The 17,560-nt window shown below is 44.2% G+C and overlaps 1 protein-coding gene across 3 annotated transcripts in view; it reads right to left on the bottom strand.

Annotated features, from left to right (window-relative positions):
• Positions 1–17,560, bottom strand: part of UBE3C (ubiquitin protein ligase E3C) — a 117,679-nt gene that overhangs the window by 28,778 nt on the left and 71,341 nt on the right. For all 3 annotated transcript variants that reach the window (XM_057549557.1, XM_057549556.1, XM_007165469.2), the window contains exon 18: positions 11,039–11,286. In XM_057549557.1, the coding sequence (XP_057405540.1) occupies positions 11,039–11,286 (248 nt within the window). The remainder of the gene's footprint in view (positions 1–11,038; positions 11,287–17,560) is intronic.

Here is a 17,560-nt window from a genome sequence, read left to right on the forward strand (position 1 = left end):
CATACAACCAAGAACTTTTCTCCGTAATTAAAAGAAAACACTTTGCAGGTTTAAAAATTCTACTTTCAGCACCAGGATAATAAAATATTAATTACACTTTTGAACTGTGAGGATCCTGGTGTCCCTCAAGGGTAGGAGGCGTCACCCCCAGGTACTGAGGACCCTTCCTAACGAGGGCGACGATGTCTGTGACATGCCCCACCCACGAAGCCACCTCACACTGACCTCCCCCTCCCCTAACCCCTCTGACACTTAAGGCTCTACCCAAACTACCATATTACAGCACTACTTTTTGGTAACAGCTGTGTTGAGATATGATTCACGTACCAGACAATTCACCCACTTAAAGCGAACAATCCAGTGGTTCTGATATTCACAGAGTTGCGCAACCATCACCACGATTGGTTTTTGAACATTTCACACCCCCAGCCCCGGGCAGTCAAGGGTCTGCTTTCCATCTCTCAGAGTCCCTAGGCGTCCCGAGCGGGGACGCGCCCGTCTGGGCACCAGGCTGTGCACTGCCGCCCACGAGCCCTGGCCAGCTCAGCGTTGCTCCAAAGTGCCGACCCTCCCTCCCTCCCTCCCCGCGCCAGGGCAGCAGCTCTGCCTCCTTCCCAGAGACACGGCTCACCAGCCCCTGTCCCTTGAAGCCACTGCTCACGTCTCCCTCCGGCAGCCACCCCTTAGAAGACTGGGGGTCGCTGCCCGCCGGCCCCCCTCCCCAGCCCCTCCCCAGCCGTGAGACAGGCTGCAGCCCAGCCCCCCCAGTGGAAAGCGCCCCCCCAGGGCAACAGCACGCAGGCACCCGCCTTGCCGGCTACCCTGGTGGCCCGGCTGCCACCCATCCCCGCGAGATGCCCCTCGACCTCCGCGACCTTCCGAGCGCGGCCGGCAGGCCCCCGGGCCCCTGCGGGTTGCAGTTTGGGCTGTGCAGTATCGCGCTGCTAGAAACACTCCAGCTCGTGTGTTTTGCCAAATATACGCACTATTTCTGTAGGGATACGGGCTCCAGGACACCATAAGGTAGGTACTTCTGGAAGACACCGCTTCCGTTTTCTCGACCCGTGTGCAGAGGCTTTGGCCTCCACCACTCCAGGAAAGCTGCTTGCCCACACTGCTGACAGAAATGGTCACCTCTCAGTCCTTATCTATCTGACCTACGGGTAGCATCTGACCCGATCTGTCATTCTCTCTCCCTTCAAACAGTCTTCATTTGGCTTCCAGATAAACCCTTCCAAAAGAACACTTTCCTGGTTTTCTCCTGACCTTTCTAGCTGCTTCTTCTGAACGTGTGTTGCTAAATTCTCCTTCACTCCCTGAACTCTAAATCTTGGAAAGGCCTTTTCTGTAGCCACACCCACTCCTGGGCGACATCACCCAGTCCTTGGGTTCCTGCTGCCACTTGGGCTGCTTCTTTTTATTTATTTACTTACTTATTTATTTTCGGCTGTGTTGGGTCTTTGTTGCTGCGTGCGGGCTTTCTCTAGTTGCGGTGAGCGGGGGCTACTCTTCACTGCGGTGCGCGGGCTTCTCATTGAGGTGGCTTCTCTTGTTGCAGAGCACGGGCCCTAGGCGCGTGGCTTCAGTAGTTGTGGCGTGTGGGCTCAGTAGTTGTGGATCGCGGGCTCTAGAGCACAGGCTCAGTAGTTGTGGCGCACGGGCTTAGTTGCTCCGCGGCATGTGGGATCTTCCTGAACCAGGGCTTGAACCCGTGTCCCCTGCAATGGCAGGTGGATTCTTAACCACCGCGCCACCAGGGAAGCCCTGGGCTACTTCTAACAGCAGAGGCCAGGAGGCCTGTTAAACATAACTCGTATGCTATCATTCCTCTGCTCAGATCCCCGCTGCTGGAACCAGGACTCCCAGCCTGGTCTGTCTCACTCACGGAGGAGAGCAACAACCTACTGCTATCTCCCAAAGTTATCCCAATTCTAGAAACGAGAGTAGCAATATACATCTTCACTTGGCTACCTTTTCATAAAGGAGATTTACTCATTTTAAGTGTTTAGAAGGATTTAAATGGGCCGATTTTATTTTTAGATAATTATTGCCCTGATTGCACAAATAAAGGCAGGGAAAGACATGCAATACACTTTACGCAGCACCAGCAAGAGTCTGTGTTCCTAATTTTCCTGGTGAGAATCTAACATGGTTTAGAAAAAGGAAAATGGCCCCAGTGTTAATACTGACCCATGTTAAACTAGTGTTTGGGAGTGCTTAAAAAATATGAGAAGGGATATCTCAATAGTAAGCAAGATCTCCTTTATGTGGGAGCAGAAAGAATTTTGGTGAGTATCTCAGAATGGCTAAAACTACAATAATATTTTTGGTACTGGAATCAACTGAATTCTGGAATACACCTGCCATTTTTACTGTACAGTAAACTATTTTAATTTCATGTTTAATTTTGAAGAAATAAACTTATATAGAAAACGATGACCTTAACTAGCAAGAAGAATCATCTCCAGATTTGGGAGTGCTTTGTTTTTAATGGAAAAGAATACAAATTGTGATTAGAATGCTATAAAAGCAGGTATAATTCTCAGAAGGGATAAGGTTCAAATAAAATAATCATTCGTAAATTATAAATTGTACATATTTATAAATTATGATCTTTGATTTTTCTGTTTCCAAAAGAAGTTGAAGGTCAACAAGAGCAAACTCATGATGAATCGTCCACTGTGGTTAACTGGGAGATTCAGAGAAAGCTTGCTTCTGAAATTTGCTGATATCAAAGTAAAAAAAGTCTTAACATTGTTTGGAAGACCTGTGCTAAGCACAGAAAGCTCAACTATTTACTGAATGTTATGTTTAAGAAAATCTAAGGGAAAGATATATTAACTTTAGAGCTCAGAGCACTCAGTCTGATGACAATCAGATGAGGAAGCTCACCTACACTGACCCTTAATGAGTCTGAGAGTTCAAAACAAGATATTATAAAAGAGAAGCTTTGCCATTTAAGGACCAAAGTAACTTAAATTACTACTATTCACCTCAATCAACAGTTTTAAAGCCTCTGCAAATTCTGTGAGCATTTTATAAAAGGACTCTAATGAACAGAAAAATAAATTCTCCCAGCTCTCAAAAATCTCAGGATAAACTGTTAACTGCCAATATTATACTCTATGATACAATAAGTGCTGAATTCTACTCAATACAAAATTATAAACTGTGCTGAAGTTTCACCATCTGCTAATTAAAAATTTGAAATATATGATCAAGATATTATCAAATAATTTGATTTACAGGCATTCTGTTTCAATTAAATCAATATTCTGAAGCAAGAAAAAAAGAGCTAGTTCCAAATAGAATTCAAATATGATGAAAGATTTCCTTCAATAAATATTCTGAACTTAATCGGCTTAAATGGACGTAGGTGCTTCTAACTGTTAAAAAAAAAAAAAAAGTTCAAGATGACATTACCACATCCTTGAGCTGTTTATTTATTCCCTGTCTAGAGCCTGATTTACAGGCGATAAAATGCAATCACAACCCACACCAAAGTAGGAATCATCTGCTAATGGAACTTTTAATGGAGAAGTGACCAGTGACATGAGGTAATTCTTCCTATGTAGGAGCGCTCTTGAAGACCTCTTTGCACTTCATCACAGTAAACAATCACTAACATATGCATTAAAGAAAATTTAAATACATTATGACCCAATAAATATCATAATCAATCAATATACAATTTTCTTCTCTTAAAGATTTAATGTTCAGATACCACACTATTAGTGCTATACTATTACACTCACTTAGATCTGGACAATTTTTAACATGTTGGTACAAAGTTTAACCATTTGTGATTAGATATGTTTTAGAAATTACTGCTCCCTTAGGAATTTCCATGCAGAAAATTATATGAATAAAATCCTTAAAGTGAGGAACTAAATTAAGTACCATCCTCAAATAACTATAGTTTTGTTACTGGTTTTGTCTAAACTTCATTATTTTAAAGAGCTTTGAGACAGAATTTATACAAACTTCATTTTTAGGAGAAAGGTTTAGATGCCAAACTTTTCTCCCTGGAATCTGGTTTAAAGAGGTAACATATTCCAGGGCTTCCCTGGTGGCGCAGTGGTTATTCATCCACCTGCCAATGCAGGGGACACGGGTTCGAGCCCTGGTCCGGGAAGATCCCACATGCCGCGGAGCAACTAAGCCCGTGAGCCACAACTACTGAGCCTGCGCTCTACAGCCCGCGAGCCACAACTACTGAAGCCTGTGTGCCACAGCTACTGAAGCCCACGTGCCTAGAGCCTGTGCTCTGCAACAAGAGAAGCCACCACGATGAGAAGCCTGCGCACCGCAACAAAGAGTAGCCCCTGCTCACCGCAACTAGAGAAAAGCCTGCATGCAGCAACAGAGACCCAATGCAGCCAAAAATAAATAAATAAAAGAAAAAAAGAAAATAAAGAGGTAACATATTCCAGAGTACAGCAGTAAGAGCGATCTGTTATCCCCTCTGAATCTACAGCACTTTCCAAGACTGTGTCGTCAGGACAATTCTCGATGCGAGCAGCACGTCACTGACCAGGGACGCACAGAGCTACCAGTGAGCCAGAACGCTTCCGCGAGCCAGGATCACCTAGTACTTATCCTGCCTCTACATTAATCAAGATTGGACAATTCATACATTCAGGAAGGAAAAATAATATAGAACTGTAATAAGATTTAATTTATGCAAATAAAATTACTCTGTTGTCTGTCACTGCACTGTATAAGAACCACTGAATCTAGGGAGTGTTTCAGGTTAGGCTATCAAAATAAAGGCTCATCTTCACAGAAAGAACGATAGCACATCCTTTCAAAGATTTTCGTGCAATGAGTTATGAAACTCACATCCTTGGGAGGGAGCTGAGACTGAGTCGAAAGGGACCACTGACAGGGAGAGATACTATCTCCCTGAGAACTCACACCAAGGACAGCACACGGCTCCAGGTGGGAGAGATACATTATGCCTTAAAATGAATTAAGGTGAGAAAATGATCTGTTTGAAATTTATGCTAAGGAATCTAACATCAGGTCAATGCCTGAAATTTGTCACTGAAATAAGGGGAGCCTGAAGAAAACATACTGTTAAAATGGTGAGGTCAAGTTGAAGCCCATTACTAAAGCTGAAGAACACTTAAAATCTGTATTATTAAAATAGCAACATTTGGAATCTGAACAAATAAATAATAACTGGGCCTATAATGATGCATCTCAAAGAGATACAAATAAAGGAGCATGATTTTTATATCCAGGACATACCGATTCTCAGTACCCCTCTGCTTTGTTAGGCCTGGGGTTCCATTACCATTTGTCATTAACAAACACACACACACACAACACAAAACTTACTACAGAGCTACAGTAATCAAAACAGTGTCACACTGGCATAAGGCTAGACATAGAGATCAATGAAATAGCATCAAGAGTTCAGAAATAAACCCTTACATTTGTGGTCAACTGACTCTCAACAAGAGTGCCAGGACAGTCTTTTCAACAAATGGTGCTGGGACAGCTGGACATCCATACACAAAAGAATACAGAGAAACCTCCTAACTCACACCATCTGCAGAAATAAACTCAAAATGAATCAGAGAGAGTGGCATGGACATATATACACTACCAAACGTAAAATAGATAGCTAGTGGGAAGCAGCCGCACAGCACAGGGAGATCAGCTCGGTGCTTGTGACCACCTAGAGGGGTGGGACAGGGAGGGTGGGAGGGAGGGAGACACAAGAGGGAAGAGATATGGGAACATGTGTATATGTATAACTGGCTCACTCTGTTATAAAGCAGAAACTAACACACCATTGTAAAGCAATTATACTCCAATAAAGATGTTAAAAAAAAAAAAAGAATCAAAGACATAAATGTAAGAGCTAAAACTACAAAACTCTTAGAAGAACATTCAGGTATATATTTTTGTGACCCTGGATTAGGCAATGGTTTCTTAGATAAGGCAACAAAAGAAAAACAAAATTAAAAACTTTTGTGCTTCTAAGGAGAACATCAAGAAAATGAAAGACAACCCAAAGAAAAGGAGATAATATTCGCAGACCACGTACCTGATGAGGGACTTGAAACTAGAATATATAAAGGACTTAATAAAAGGCAAACAACTCAATTTAAGAAATGGGCAATGGACCTGAATAGACATTTCTCCACAGAAGACCAGAAGCACATGAAAAGATGTTCAACATCATTAATCATCAGGAAAATGCAAATCAAAACCATAATGACACACCACTTCACACCCACCGGGACGGTTGTTACAAAAAAGACAGACAATAGTAAGTGTTGGCAAGGATGTGGAGAAAATGGAACTCGCATACATTGCTGGTGGGATTGTAAAAGGGTGCGGACACTTTGATATAGTCACCATATGACCCAACACTTCCACTCCTAGGTATGTATTTCTTGGTAAGAGAAATGAAAACGTCCTGTCCACGAATGTCCACAGCAGCATTACTCATAATAGCCAATAGTGGAAACAACCCAACAATCCATCACATGACGAACTGATAAGCGGCGGTGCATATTCACAGGATGGAACATTATTCAGACAAAGAAGGAATGAAGTACTGATATATGCTACAACATGGAGGAACCTTGAAAACATTACGCTGAGGCAAAGAAATCAGTCACAAAAGGCCACATACTGTGTGATTCCCTTTATAAGCAATGTCCAGAACACGCAGATCACAGAGACAGGAAGTAGGTTGGTGGTGGCCCAGGGCTGACGGGCCTGGAGCAGAACACGGAACAACTGCTGATGAACGTGGGGTTCCCTTTTTCAGGATCTGTTCTGAAATTATAGTGCAGATGGCTGCACAACTCAGTGAATACACTAACAACCACTGAACTGTACTCTTTAAAAGGCTGAATTTTATGGAATGTGAATCGTACTTCAAAAAGTGTTACTTCAAAATAAGTCACAAGAGCATCATCTGCTGTGCAGGCATCAATTTTTAATTAAGCTGCTTCTCAAACGGGCAACTCCATACACTAAGCTTCAAGGGAAGGTCTGTTTAGTATAATACATACCACAGAGAACAGAACTACAAATAAAGGAATTTAATTGTAAAGTTGAAAATGATTATAGTTCTGATTAATTTTTATAGAAAATAATTACATAGCAACATTAGTTTCTTAATTACTTATTCAAAGACGGTAAAGCTGCTGAGTAATCACCCCTGGACACAGAGCTCCGAGCGTGGCTTGCACTCAGCCTGCCACTGGCTCAGTGTCACCGCCCTGAGCAGAGCTGCGCCCCTCGTAGCCCCACCTTCCTCACCTCCCAGCTGCCTTCAGCACATTGCTCACCCCTCCTCCTCGGTACACTTTCTTCCCTACTGAGACCCCACCTCCTCGGGCCCTACTCCCCACGTGCTCACTCTGCAGTCTCTCCAGACACCACAGCGCAGCCCTGTGTCAGCCGGGCGCTCACCAGTGGCCGCCCCCTCTCGCCTCGTCTAAAAGAGATGGCCCCTGGCCCTCCACCGGCCCCAGGGCTGCTCAACGCCGCAGCCACGAGCCACAGCGGCTGCTGACGCCCAAGCTGATGAGAACGAACGACATCACAAGGAGATTCCCTGCACCAGCCCCAGGGCAGCCGGACAACATGTGCGCCATCGCAGCAAGTTCCTGCAGAGGGTGCAGCTCTGGGTCACACCTGCTCATCGGTTCTTTGCTGTGTCTCTCCCAGGATCCCAGGCCGCCTCCGGTCTGGTTCTTTATCCATGGACACTTCACCGAAGATTGCTACCCTATCTTTGAACACCAACCAAACCATCCTCCCATTCTTCTCTGGAACTTGTTCTTTCTCTAGAGCTCTTCTCTCTCCTTCCCTTGGGAGCCAAGTTGGCTGAAAAGGCCACCGACACTCTTTCCATCTGTAAACCTTCCATTTCCTTTACCTCACCCCAAAGCAAACTCATTTCTATCAGGCCACCCCACTAAAAACATCACCAACGACCACCCTCATGTCCACCAGCCGAGGGATGGTTACATAAACGTGGTTATCCTACAAAAGGCTATTAACTGGCAATACAAGGAATGAAGTGCTGACACACGGCACAACCTGAGTGATCCCTGAAAACCTGCTAAGTGACAGAAGCCAATCACAAAAGGCCACATACTTTATGATTCAATTTATAGGAAACGTGCAGAATAAGGACACAAATAAGAGACAAACGGTACCTTAATAGATTAATTAATAGTAGAATAAGAAACAAAAAGTAGATTAGTGTTTGCCTAGGTCTTGGGGGTGGGAAGGGAGGAGTGACTGTTAATGGATACAGGTGATGAAAATGTTTTAAATTTGTAGTGACGGTTGTGCAAATCTGTGAATGCACCGAAACCGCTGAACTGTACTTTTTAAATGGGTGAATTGCATGGTTTGAGAATTCTATCTCAATAAAACGTTACAAGAAAAAAACACCCAGAAAACAAAAACTTGCTGATAAATCCAGAGGTCACGTTTCAGTCCTCAGCTGACCTGACCTCACAGCATGACGCTAGGTAATCAGGGCACCTTCACTCAGGACCGGATTGCTGTCCTCGTCTCTGAAAGCCATTCTCCGCATGGGTTCCACAGGGTCTCCCTAAAAATGCTGTCAGCTCAGCCATTTGCTGAACACAGTGATTCTGCACGACCCACAGGATGAAGAGCCAACTTTTCATCATGGGACACACCGGCCCTTTATGGTCTGGCTGCCGGCGGGTTCCACAGCAGGGCTGGCAAACGTGTCCTGGAAAGGGCCCAGCAGCACATACTTCAGCACCGCTCAGCTCTGCCCCCGGGGTAAGCAGCCACAGACAATATGGAAATGACATTCCAGTAAAGCCTTTTTTTTTAAAAAAAGAAAACAAACAAACAGTAAAATAGGTGGGTAGACTTGCTCAGGGGCTGTAGTTTGCTGCCCTTAGTTTCAGATTGTCACCTCTGGTCACTCCTTTGACTTTCAGAAGCCATACTGATTACAATCCTTGTGTTATAATCTAGCCCGTCTCTAAAAATGTGTTGGATAGTAAATATTAAATATCAGGCGTTCCTATTCTGCTATTTCAAACAGTAGAAATAAAAATGCATTCCTAGACGATCCAAAAACCCTAACAAATTTCCCCAAAATACCATGAACAATGTTTACCTATCTGTGTAACAACACACCCAGGTTCTTGGGCAACATAAAGCATGAACTTCACTTACTATCAACCTCAGTAGTCAGTGGCCACAGTGCGTGCACCATGCACGATACTTCACAGAACCAGGGAGCAGTTACCTCTTTCTTCCACACTGCAAGAAACATCCCAGTACGAAGAGAAACGGGAACTAACTTGAGGAGGGGATCTTCTGAACTGGGCCCCGGTGCCTGGCAGAAGTGGGTGCTGGGAGCCAGGAACGGGGCAGAAGACGTCTCCTCACTCTGAGGAGGCGGGCCGGCCAGGAGGCCCGAGGCTGGACCGCAGCACCCGCCAGACGCTGCAATGGGCCACTGACTCAGACGGTGGACCTGGGGTAAAACTTTTTGTCTGTCATGACCGTTGAGTACTTGGTAGTTAGCCTGAGTACCGGGGAGTCCTTGCACACTTCCCCAAACGCACCATGCTCTGTAAGTTACGACTGCTGGCATGAATTCATTCATTCATTCAAAAACCAAGAATCATTCATTTTCAATTTCCTCTGGGAATAACCAGATGATTTTCCGCCCACTTGCAGCAGCTGGGCGTAAGTTTCAATTACTGATTTTAGTGGGACATTTGCCAGCCACATCCTGTTAGGATTAGTAATCATCAACACTATTTAAATGCAAAGAAGCAAACAAAATAACCTTGTATGTAAACGTTTCCCTAACGTAAAATGCTAGTAATCAATTAAAAAGAAAAAAAAGGAGAATCCCTTTCTTGGGGGACTGGACCCGAGCTGTGGGGAAGAGCCCCTCCCAACGTAACTGGAGCCCCACCTCCTGCGCCCCCCCTATGGCAGCCCACAAGCTATGCCACGGTCTGAACGTCTGCGTTTCCCCCAAACCCCACACACACTGTGACGGCGTCAGGAGGTGGGGCCCCCGGTGCTTAGGGCACGAGGGTTAGTGGAGCCTGTGTGAATGGGATTAGAGCCCTTGCAAAGAAGCCCCACGGAGCTCCCTCGCCCCCTTCCGCCATGGGAAGACCCAGGGAGCAGGCACCAGCCCTGACCCAGGAAGGGGGCCTCCGCCAGATAGAACCACGCGGCGCCCTGATCTCAGACGCCAGGCTCCAGAACTGTGAGAAGTCAATTTCTGTTGTCTGTAAGCCACCCAGTCTGTGGGATCTTGTTACAGCAGCCTGAACAGTCTAAGGCCAGCACTGCTCTACTTCAACAATAAGTGGGACTGGCCTCAGTGGGTACCTTCGTCCTGTTCCTGACTTTAATGGGAAGGTGTGCTTCGACAGTTTCACCATTAACTAGGGAGTTTCCACTACGTTATATAACTAAATTTTCCTTTCATTTACAATAAAGGGTAAGGTGCGTTTGTATAGATGGTGTATACCATCAGGTGTAACATTCTGGTTACTACAGCATTACCGTAACATCCTTAAGCGGCCAATTTTCAAGAATCTGCATACAACATATATAACACTTAAACTACACTGAATAACTATGGCCTTCCATCTCACAGCACTTTGAAAATTTTATAGAACCTTAAAGGAATCACTTTTAACACTGATTATCAACTAGAGCAACTGTGAAAAGACAAAATATTTACAATACTCATACCTATGCTAGCAGATAAACAGAATTTTATCTGTATAGACAGAATTTTATATCATGCTTCCCATGTTTTCTACACTATATCAATAATTTTTTAATGTACGTAACTGTGTATGAAATGTATAATGCTATAAAGCAGTTATTATGTAAGAAAACACGATTCAGGGGTTCATCAAAATTACTTAACAATCCTGAATAAAGATCTTCAATGAAACAGACGGTAACCACACAGAAGCACCGAATTTCCACACCCCGTGGTCTGAGATCCGTTTTGACATAAAGTTTACTTTACCTTTCCAAGCATCCTGCCCAGGAAGTAGTAATGTCTGGCAAAGGACTCCCCCACAAGCATCTGGGCAGCTGGGTTGGGGTACAGCAGCCCTTCGTTAGTGGTCTTAAAGAAGCCCTGGTTGGGGTTAAACCCCGACTTCAGTAGTTCATTTAGAAACTCTCTGAAAATACCACCACCGTCAATGCCAGCTTCGTCCAGGCCATGTGCATTGAGTAAGTGCACACGGATCCGCTTTTTCAAATCAGGCTCTGTTAAAAGAGGGGGAATGGGGCAAGGAGAAAATATTTTTTTAAAAAGCAATAAAATAAGCTGGTATTATAGGAAATTAGGTAAGGGGAGCAAGAATATTAAAAACATTTTAATGCAAGACTTAAAAAAAAAAAATCAACATTAAAAAGAGACAATGAGACAGACTGACCAGTATTTCCCTCAGAGCCTACAATGGGAAGAAGAGAGACGTTCCTTTGCACTGATACTGACAGATTAAGAATGGAGTGAGGCGGGGGAAGGTGTGTTTAGCAGAAAATACAGTTATCCCACATATGCTAAAGGATGTAACAAACTCAAATACCAGGAGGAGGGGAATGGAATGGAGGACCTAAGGACAATACTGGAACAGAAAACTATTACCAAGAAAGGCAAAAAGATAAATGAACAAAGCAGATGTCAATGAAGTTAACATTACAAAGACCTTTTGAAAGAGGCGAAGGACACAAGAGTCAGAACACCAGAATCTACATCAGTTAAAACGATGTTTGGCTGAAAAATGGGGGAAATTTTTGGTTACATAATGTGCCACAATATGCAATTTTTAGGTTGCTTAAGTCTGCCTGACATGTGAGGGGCATTTCCACACAGGTCCTCATAAGGACAGCACTGCAAAAGCAGGGACGCCAGGCCCCGGACTCACTTGCAATGAATACAATAGCCTCTGACACAGGCTTCAGGGCACAGGCCCCAAATACGGGCCAGTAGACGTGATTCTACTATAAGTCAAAACCAGGGGCTCCCTGGCTTAATCAGGGAACAGGTCTGACAAAGTCACTGACACGTCCCTCATCGTTGCCCACCAACGTCCTTCAGGTGCTCTGCACGTCAAGAGCCGCAGGTGGAGGGAAACAGAACCCAGGTCGCAGGGCTGCACCCGCGTCCGCGCTGCAGCTGTCTTTCCGGCAGCGTGCAGTCGCCCACACGTATCTGACCCAAAGCATCTCAGGGGACAGGTGAGCTCTAGAAAACACCCCGGGAAGGGGTTTAGCAGAATGTCGGTTCGGCTGAACCCCACACTGTGATGTGCGAGTGTCAGTACTGAGGTCACAGGACCTGGGGTGTGAATATTCTATACTACACTTCAAACAGGGCCGACAGTTTAACGTGTGGACTGAGGCCCACGGCGCCTGCACAGGAGAGGGCCGCCCACCCATCCTGCCACAGGGACAAAAGCTGCGCCCGGCGAGCTCTCCTCTAGGGCAGTGCAGTGCCCACACCTCCCTCAGGGGTAAACAAACCCAACCAGAGGCGGCAGCAGCGCCCTCTTGCGCTCGTGCTTGTGAGGGAATAACCACCGCTGAGGTCTACCCCGAGCTGGCAGAACTCGCGCCAGGAATTTCACACACGTTAATCACTTCCAACCCTTTAACAACCTCTGGGTTAAGAATGCCCCCATTCTCGTGTGAGAAACCCAAGGACAGGGAAGGTTGAATGATTTACCCAAGGACATACAGCTAATATTGTAAAGGGTAGTGCTGTAATTTTAAAACATGCCTATTACCTACAAAGCATAGGTTCTTTTCTACTAAAACACATTCTTTTATTTTTAAAATTTAACTACACTTAAATGAAGAACATGCTTTTCACTGATGATTAAATTCCACAAACAATGTTATTTGCATCTATTTTGATCAATACAATTACCAAATATGTTCACTCTCAAGGCCTAGGTAAAATGCAGAAAGAATTCTAAGCAGATAACTGTGGATGCAACACAAATATACAGTTGGCTCTCTGTGACCTTTACATATACCCTCTCAATACTCAGTTTTCAGGATAAACTATAAGCTTTTATTTGCCATGTACAGTATTCCTCAAACTGAATGTCAACAGTTAGCAGCAGCAGGTTTTTGAAAAATTCGAAGTGTAAACATTTTGTAAGTGGTAAATGCTCAGCCAAGGCCCGCCCGTTAACCCTCTCATTCAAACCGCAGCACTAATCTTCTAGGCTGTGGTGGGGGGCGGGGGGCGGGTCTTTGTATCTCAGAGGCCCCACAGCCACTCACAGACGTCACCTCCTCAATTGTGGCTAGAACTGAGATTCTGTGGTTCCCTGAAGCTCATTTCTGTAAACAGCAATATACAATAGCACAATATTTTTAGAATCAAATCTAGTCTTCTAGGTATCTTGCCACTACTTGATTCCAAAGACAAATTAAAAGTACCTACTTACACAGTAAGGTTGGGGCGGGGGGACCTAAGTCATATATTACAGTTGACCCTTGAAGAATTCAGAGCTTAGGGGCCCACACACAGTTGAAAATCCACGTGTAACTTTTGACTCCCCCAAAACTTAACTACTAATAGCCCTCCGTTGACCAGAAGCCTTACCGACAACATAAACCATCAATTAACACATATTTTGTATGGTATACATATTATATACTCTACTCTTACAATAAAGTAAGCTAGGAAAAGGAAAATGTTATTAAGAAAATCATAAGGAAGAGAAAATACATTCACAGTACTGTACTGTATTTATTGACATGTCAAGTTGACATCATCTGCTTTGAAGATGAATCGCCTGGCTGTCAGTACCTACATCAACACTGTCTTATACGATACAAAACACTGTAGATGTTACACACATTACTAACACTAGACATCAAAAATGAAACGATAACGTGAAAAAGAAATTCTTATTTGTTTACAGGTATAACGATTCATGCACTGATAACAAAAGCATCAAGAATATGATTGTTTACGGTAGCCTAGCCTATACACTAAGGAATGAATCCTTATAGAGTGTTTATGGCATACACCATTACAGTCATATTCATAATACAGTATTGGTAACATTGTTACATGTTTTTAAAAATCACTTACCTGTGATGATAAGCTGATAAGCAGTTTCTCCAATTACAAGAGAGAGGGAGGCATACTGTACAGTAACGTAACTTTGAAAGCAATGTTTTGAGTAAGAAAGCTAACACATTATTAATTTTAGAGTTAGTATCACTCACTTTGCACTTATGTAAGCACAGGCTGTCCACTTCAATACAAGTCCTGCACACGATGGTCTGTCTGCACGATGAACACCTGGGTGACAATGATGATGACACAGAAATGTCTCACACAGTTCTTAGACTTTCCCAGGAAGACACTCACATACACAACAGCTAAGTTGCTCACTGTGCGGCGTGCTGATTACTCATTGTGAAGTGGAAGTGGATCATCACAAAGGTCTTCGTCCTCCCCGTCCTCACACGGATGAGGCCGAGGAGGCGGAGCAGGGGGAGGCGGTGGCAGGGGTGGGGGAGGTGGAAGGGCAGGCAGGAGGGGCAGGCACATTTGGTGTAACTTTACGGGAATAGATCATAATTTCTGCCTGACTTTTTTGCTCTTTTATTTCTCTAGAACTGTTTCTATGCGGTACCAATCCTTCTTCCACTGTTTGCTTTAGTTTCAGTGCCCATATCACAGAAGGGTCCAAGGTGTAAAAGTCAAGAGCAACGTCGGACAATCAGAACCCTCCTGCCAGGTGGCCTGCCATCAGCTTGCTGCCAGGTGCTCTTCTGCATCTTGTCCTCGTCATTGGCTGTGGTTCAGAGGCTCTCATCTCCACCCATTCGTCTTCCGTCAGCTCCTCTCACCTGGTGCCTACTAGCTCTTGCCTTTTTTCTCCAAGATCCACATTTTGAAAGCCTTCACCCCACGTTTTTTACCATACTTACAATCTCTTTCATGATTTCCTTGATTGGCTCTGACGTAAATCCTGTGGAGTCATGCACAGCATCTGGACACTTTTCCCCAGCAGGACTGTACTGTTTCTGGCTTGGTGGCTTTCAGGGCTCTTTCTATAACAGCTATGGCATCATCAGTGGTAGGATCCTCCCAGACTCTCACGATGTTCTCTCTGCTGGGTTCTCTGACATCGCGTTGACAAGCCTTTTCACGGAGCACCATGTGTAATGAGCCTGAAAGGTCCCTATGGCCCCCTGATCTAGAGGCTGAATTAGAGATGTGTTTTGTGAGCCAGCAGACCACTTCTACGCCTTCGGTGTTGAACTCATGGGTTTCTGGGTGGCTAAGGGCATTGCCAATACCAAAAGAACTGTAAAGGCCATCCCTTACCAACAAGGTGCTTCCTGACGTCAAGGACAAGGCATCGATGGAACCAATCCAAAAAAAGGGCTCTCACTGCCCAGGCCTTCTTGTTGTCCAACCAGAAGACAGACAGCTGGTGTTTATCTCTCCCCTAGAGGCTGGGGCTGAGCAGCTTTATAGATGAGGGCAGTCCTGACCATACACCCAACTGCACTCCTGTCCCTTCCTGCTTCAATGCTGTGCTCACTTCTCTTCCTTACTAAAAAATGTCCTTTGTGGCAGTTCTTCCCCAGAATGGGGCACTTTCGCCTGCATTAAAAACCTGTTCAGGCAGATGTCCCTTCTCCTCAACGATTTTCTTAACAGCGTCTGGGAGCTCGTCTGCTGCCTGTTGGTGGGCAGATGCTGCTTCTGCTGTTATCTTGACAATTTTAAAGCCACACTTCTTCCTAAAATTATCAAAACATCCTTTGCCGGCATTAAATTCTTCAGCTTTTGATCCTTCACCTTCTTTTTGCTTTAAGTTGTCATATAAGATACGAAGTAGCAGTATAACACACTATTTTGAACAAACTGGAAATAAATTTTAGGGCTCTCTTGACAATTTTAAGGCTCTCCTGAAAACTCTTGACAATTTTTAAAGCAACATGGTTATTAGATGGTTTATTCTTTTTTTTTTTTTTAATTAATTTATTTATTTTTGGCTGTGTTGGGTCTTCGTTTCTGTGTGAGGGCTTTCTCTAGTTGCGGCAAGCGGGGGCCACTCTTCATCGTCGTGTGCGGGCCTCTCACCATCGCGGCCTCTCTTGTTGCGGAGCACAGGCTCTAGACGTGCAGGCTCAGTAGTTGTGGCTCACGGGCCTAGTTGCTCCGCGGCATGTGGGATCTTCCCAGACCAGGGCTAGAACCCGTGTCCCCTGCATTGGCAGGTGGATTCTCAACCACTGCGCCACCAGGGAAGTCCGGTTTATTCTTTTTTTACAACCAGTAAGAGAAAGTAAATTTGAAAGTATGTAAGGGAAATGCAAACCTTTAACAAAACATATGGATATATTTTCTGAGTTTGACAATTTTTTAGAAAAAGTAAATTAACTGAAAACATATCTGGCTTTTGTATAAATAAAATATGTAAACTTAAAATATTATGTTATGAAAATAATACATCACAGTTTCTTACTAATTTTCAATGACATCAATGTCATTGGAAATTAAACATTTAGAGGATTAATAAAACATGCATAGAAGAAAAAAATGTTGTCATATATAAAGACTTTACTTTTTCTCAAATCATATTAGAGTCTATAGATATGCCTTTCTCACAGCAATCCTGCACGCATTTTCAATATGAGATAAAAAGGTATGTCACAAAAAGTACAAGGTTTTTGTGCCTGCTGGTGTAGCTGCTGCCACAGCCTCACAAATTTCCTTTTCTTATTTTTTTTTTTTTTACAACGGTCCTCACGGTGGATTCATTTGTCTTGAAGCGGCAGTAACCAGAGCTGCAGGTACACATCGAACAGCCCAACGTTTTCTCGTAACGTCGTGACTTTTCTCTGCTTCTTGGGAGCAGGTCCGGCATCACTGGCAGCACTCTGTGTTGGTCCCTGGTGTTCGCTAAGTTCACAGGGCTGCACTAGACACAAGGGAAAATAACGAGAACCGCGAGCCGTCACTTTTTACTGGATTCGCGGTCTCCTGGAGGGGACGTGCTCAGGCGGAGGTGATGAGGGTCACGCTTGTCTCAAGGGGGTCCACACCACACTGAACTCAGTGCAGGAGCAACAAGAGGCGGCTAAGAGATCGTTAAAGCAGGACAGCGTGCGCTACAGGCACCTGCACGTTTGCTTACACTTCTCCTAACTGTGAAGGGCGCCACACACCTTCTACAAGTGTTTCTGTAAGTTTTGATAAACTTTAACTTCTTATAATAGATCTGTGTATGCTTCTGACAGTAAATGATAATACAGACTAGTATCTATCAATACGTATATTTTATGCAGTCATGACATACCTTTTTCTTAATTTTTTCAGTATTTCTAGGTTACGTGGTTTATCTGCAAGTTTTTTCTAATTGTTATAAATCTCCAAAAAGTTTGGCAATATATTTCTTGAAAAAAATCTGCATAAGTGGACCCGCACAGTTCAAACCTGCATTGTTCAAGGGTCAACTGTACTTTGATTTTACCCGATTATCACTTCTTCTTC

The sequence above is a fragment of the Balaenoptera acutorostrata genome, chromosome 7 (genome assembly GCF_949987535.1).
Source record: "Balaenoptera acutorostrata chromosome 7, mBalAcu1.1, whole genome shotgun sequence".
In the NCBI taxonomy this organism is placed as follows: domain Eukaryota; kingdom Metazoa; phylum Chordata; class Mammalia; order Artiodactyla; family Balaenopteridae; genus Balaenoptera; species Balaenoptera acutorostrata.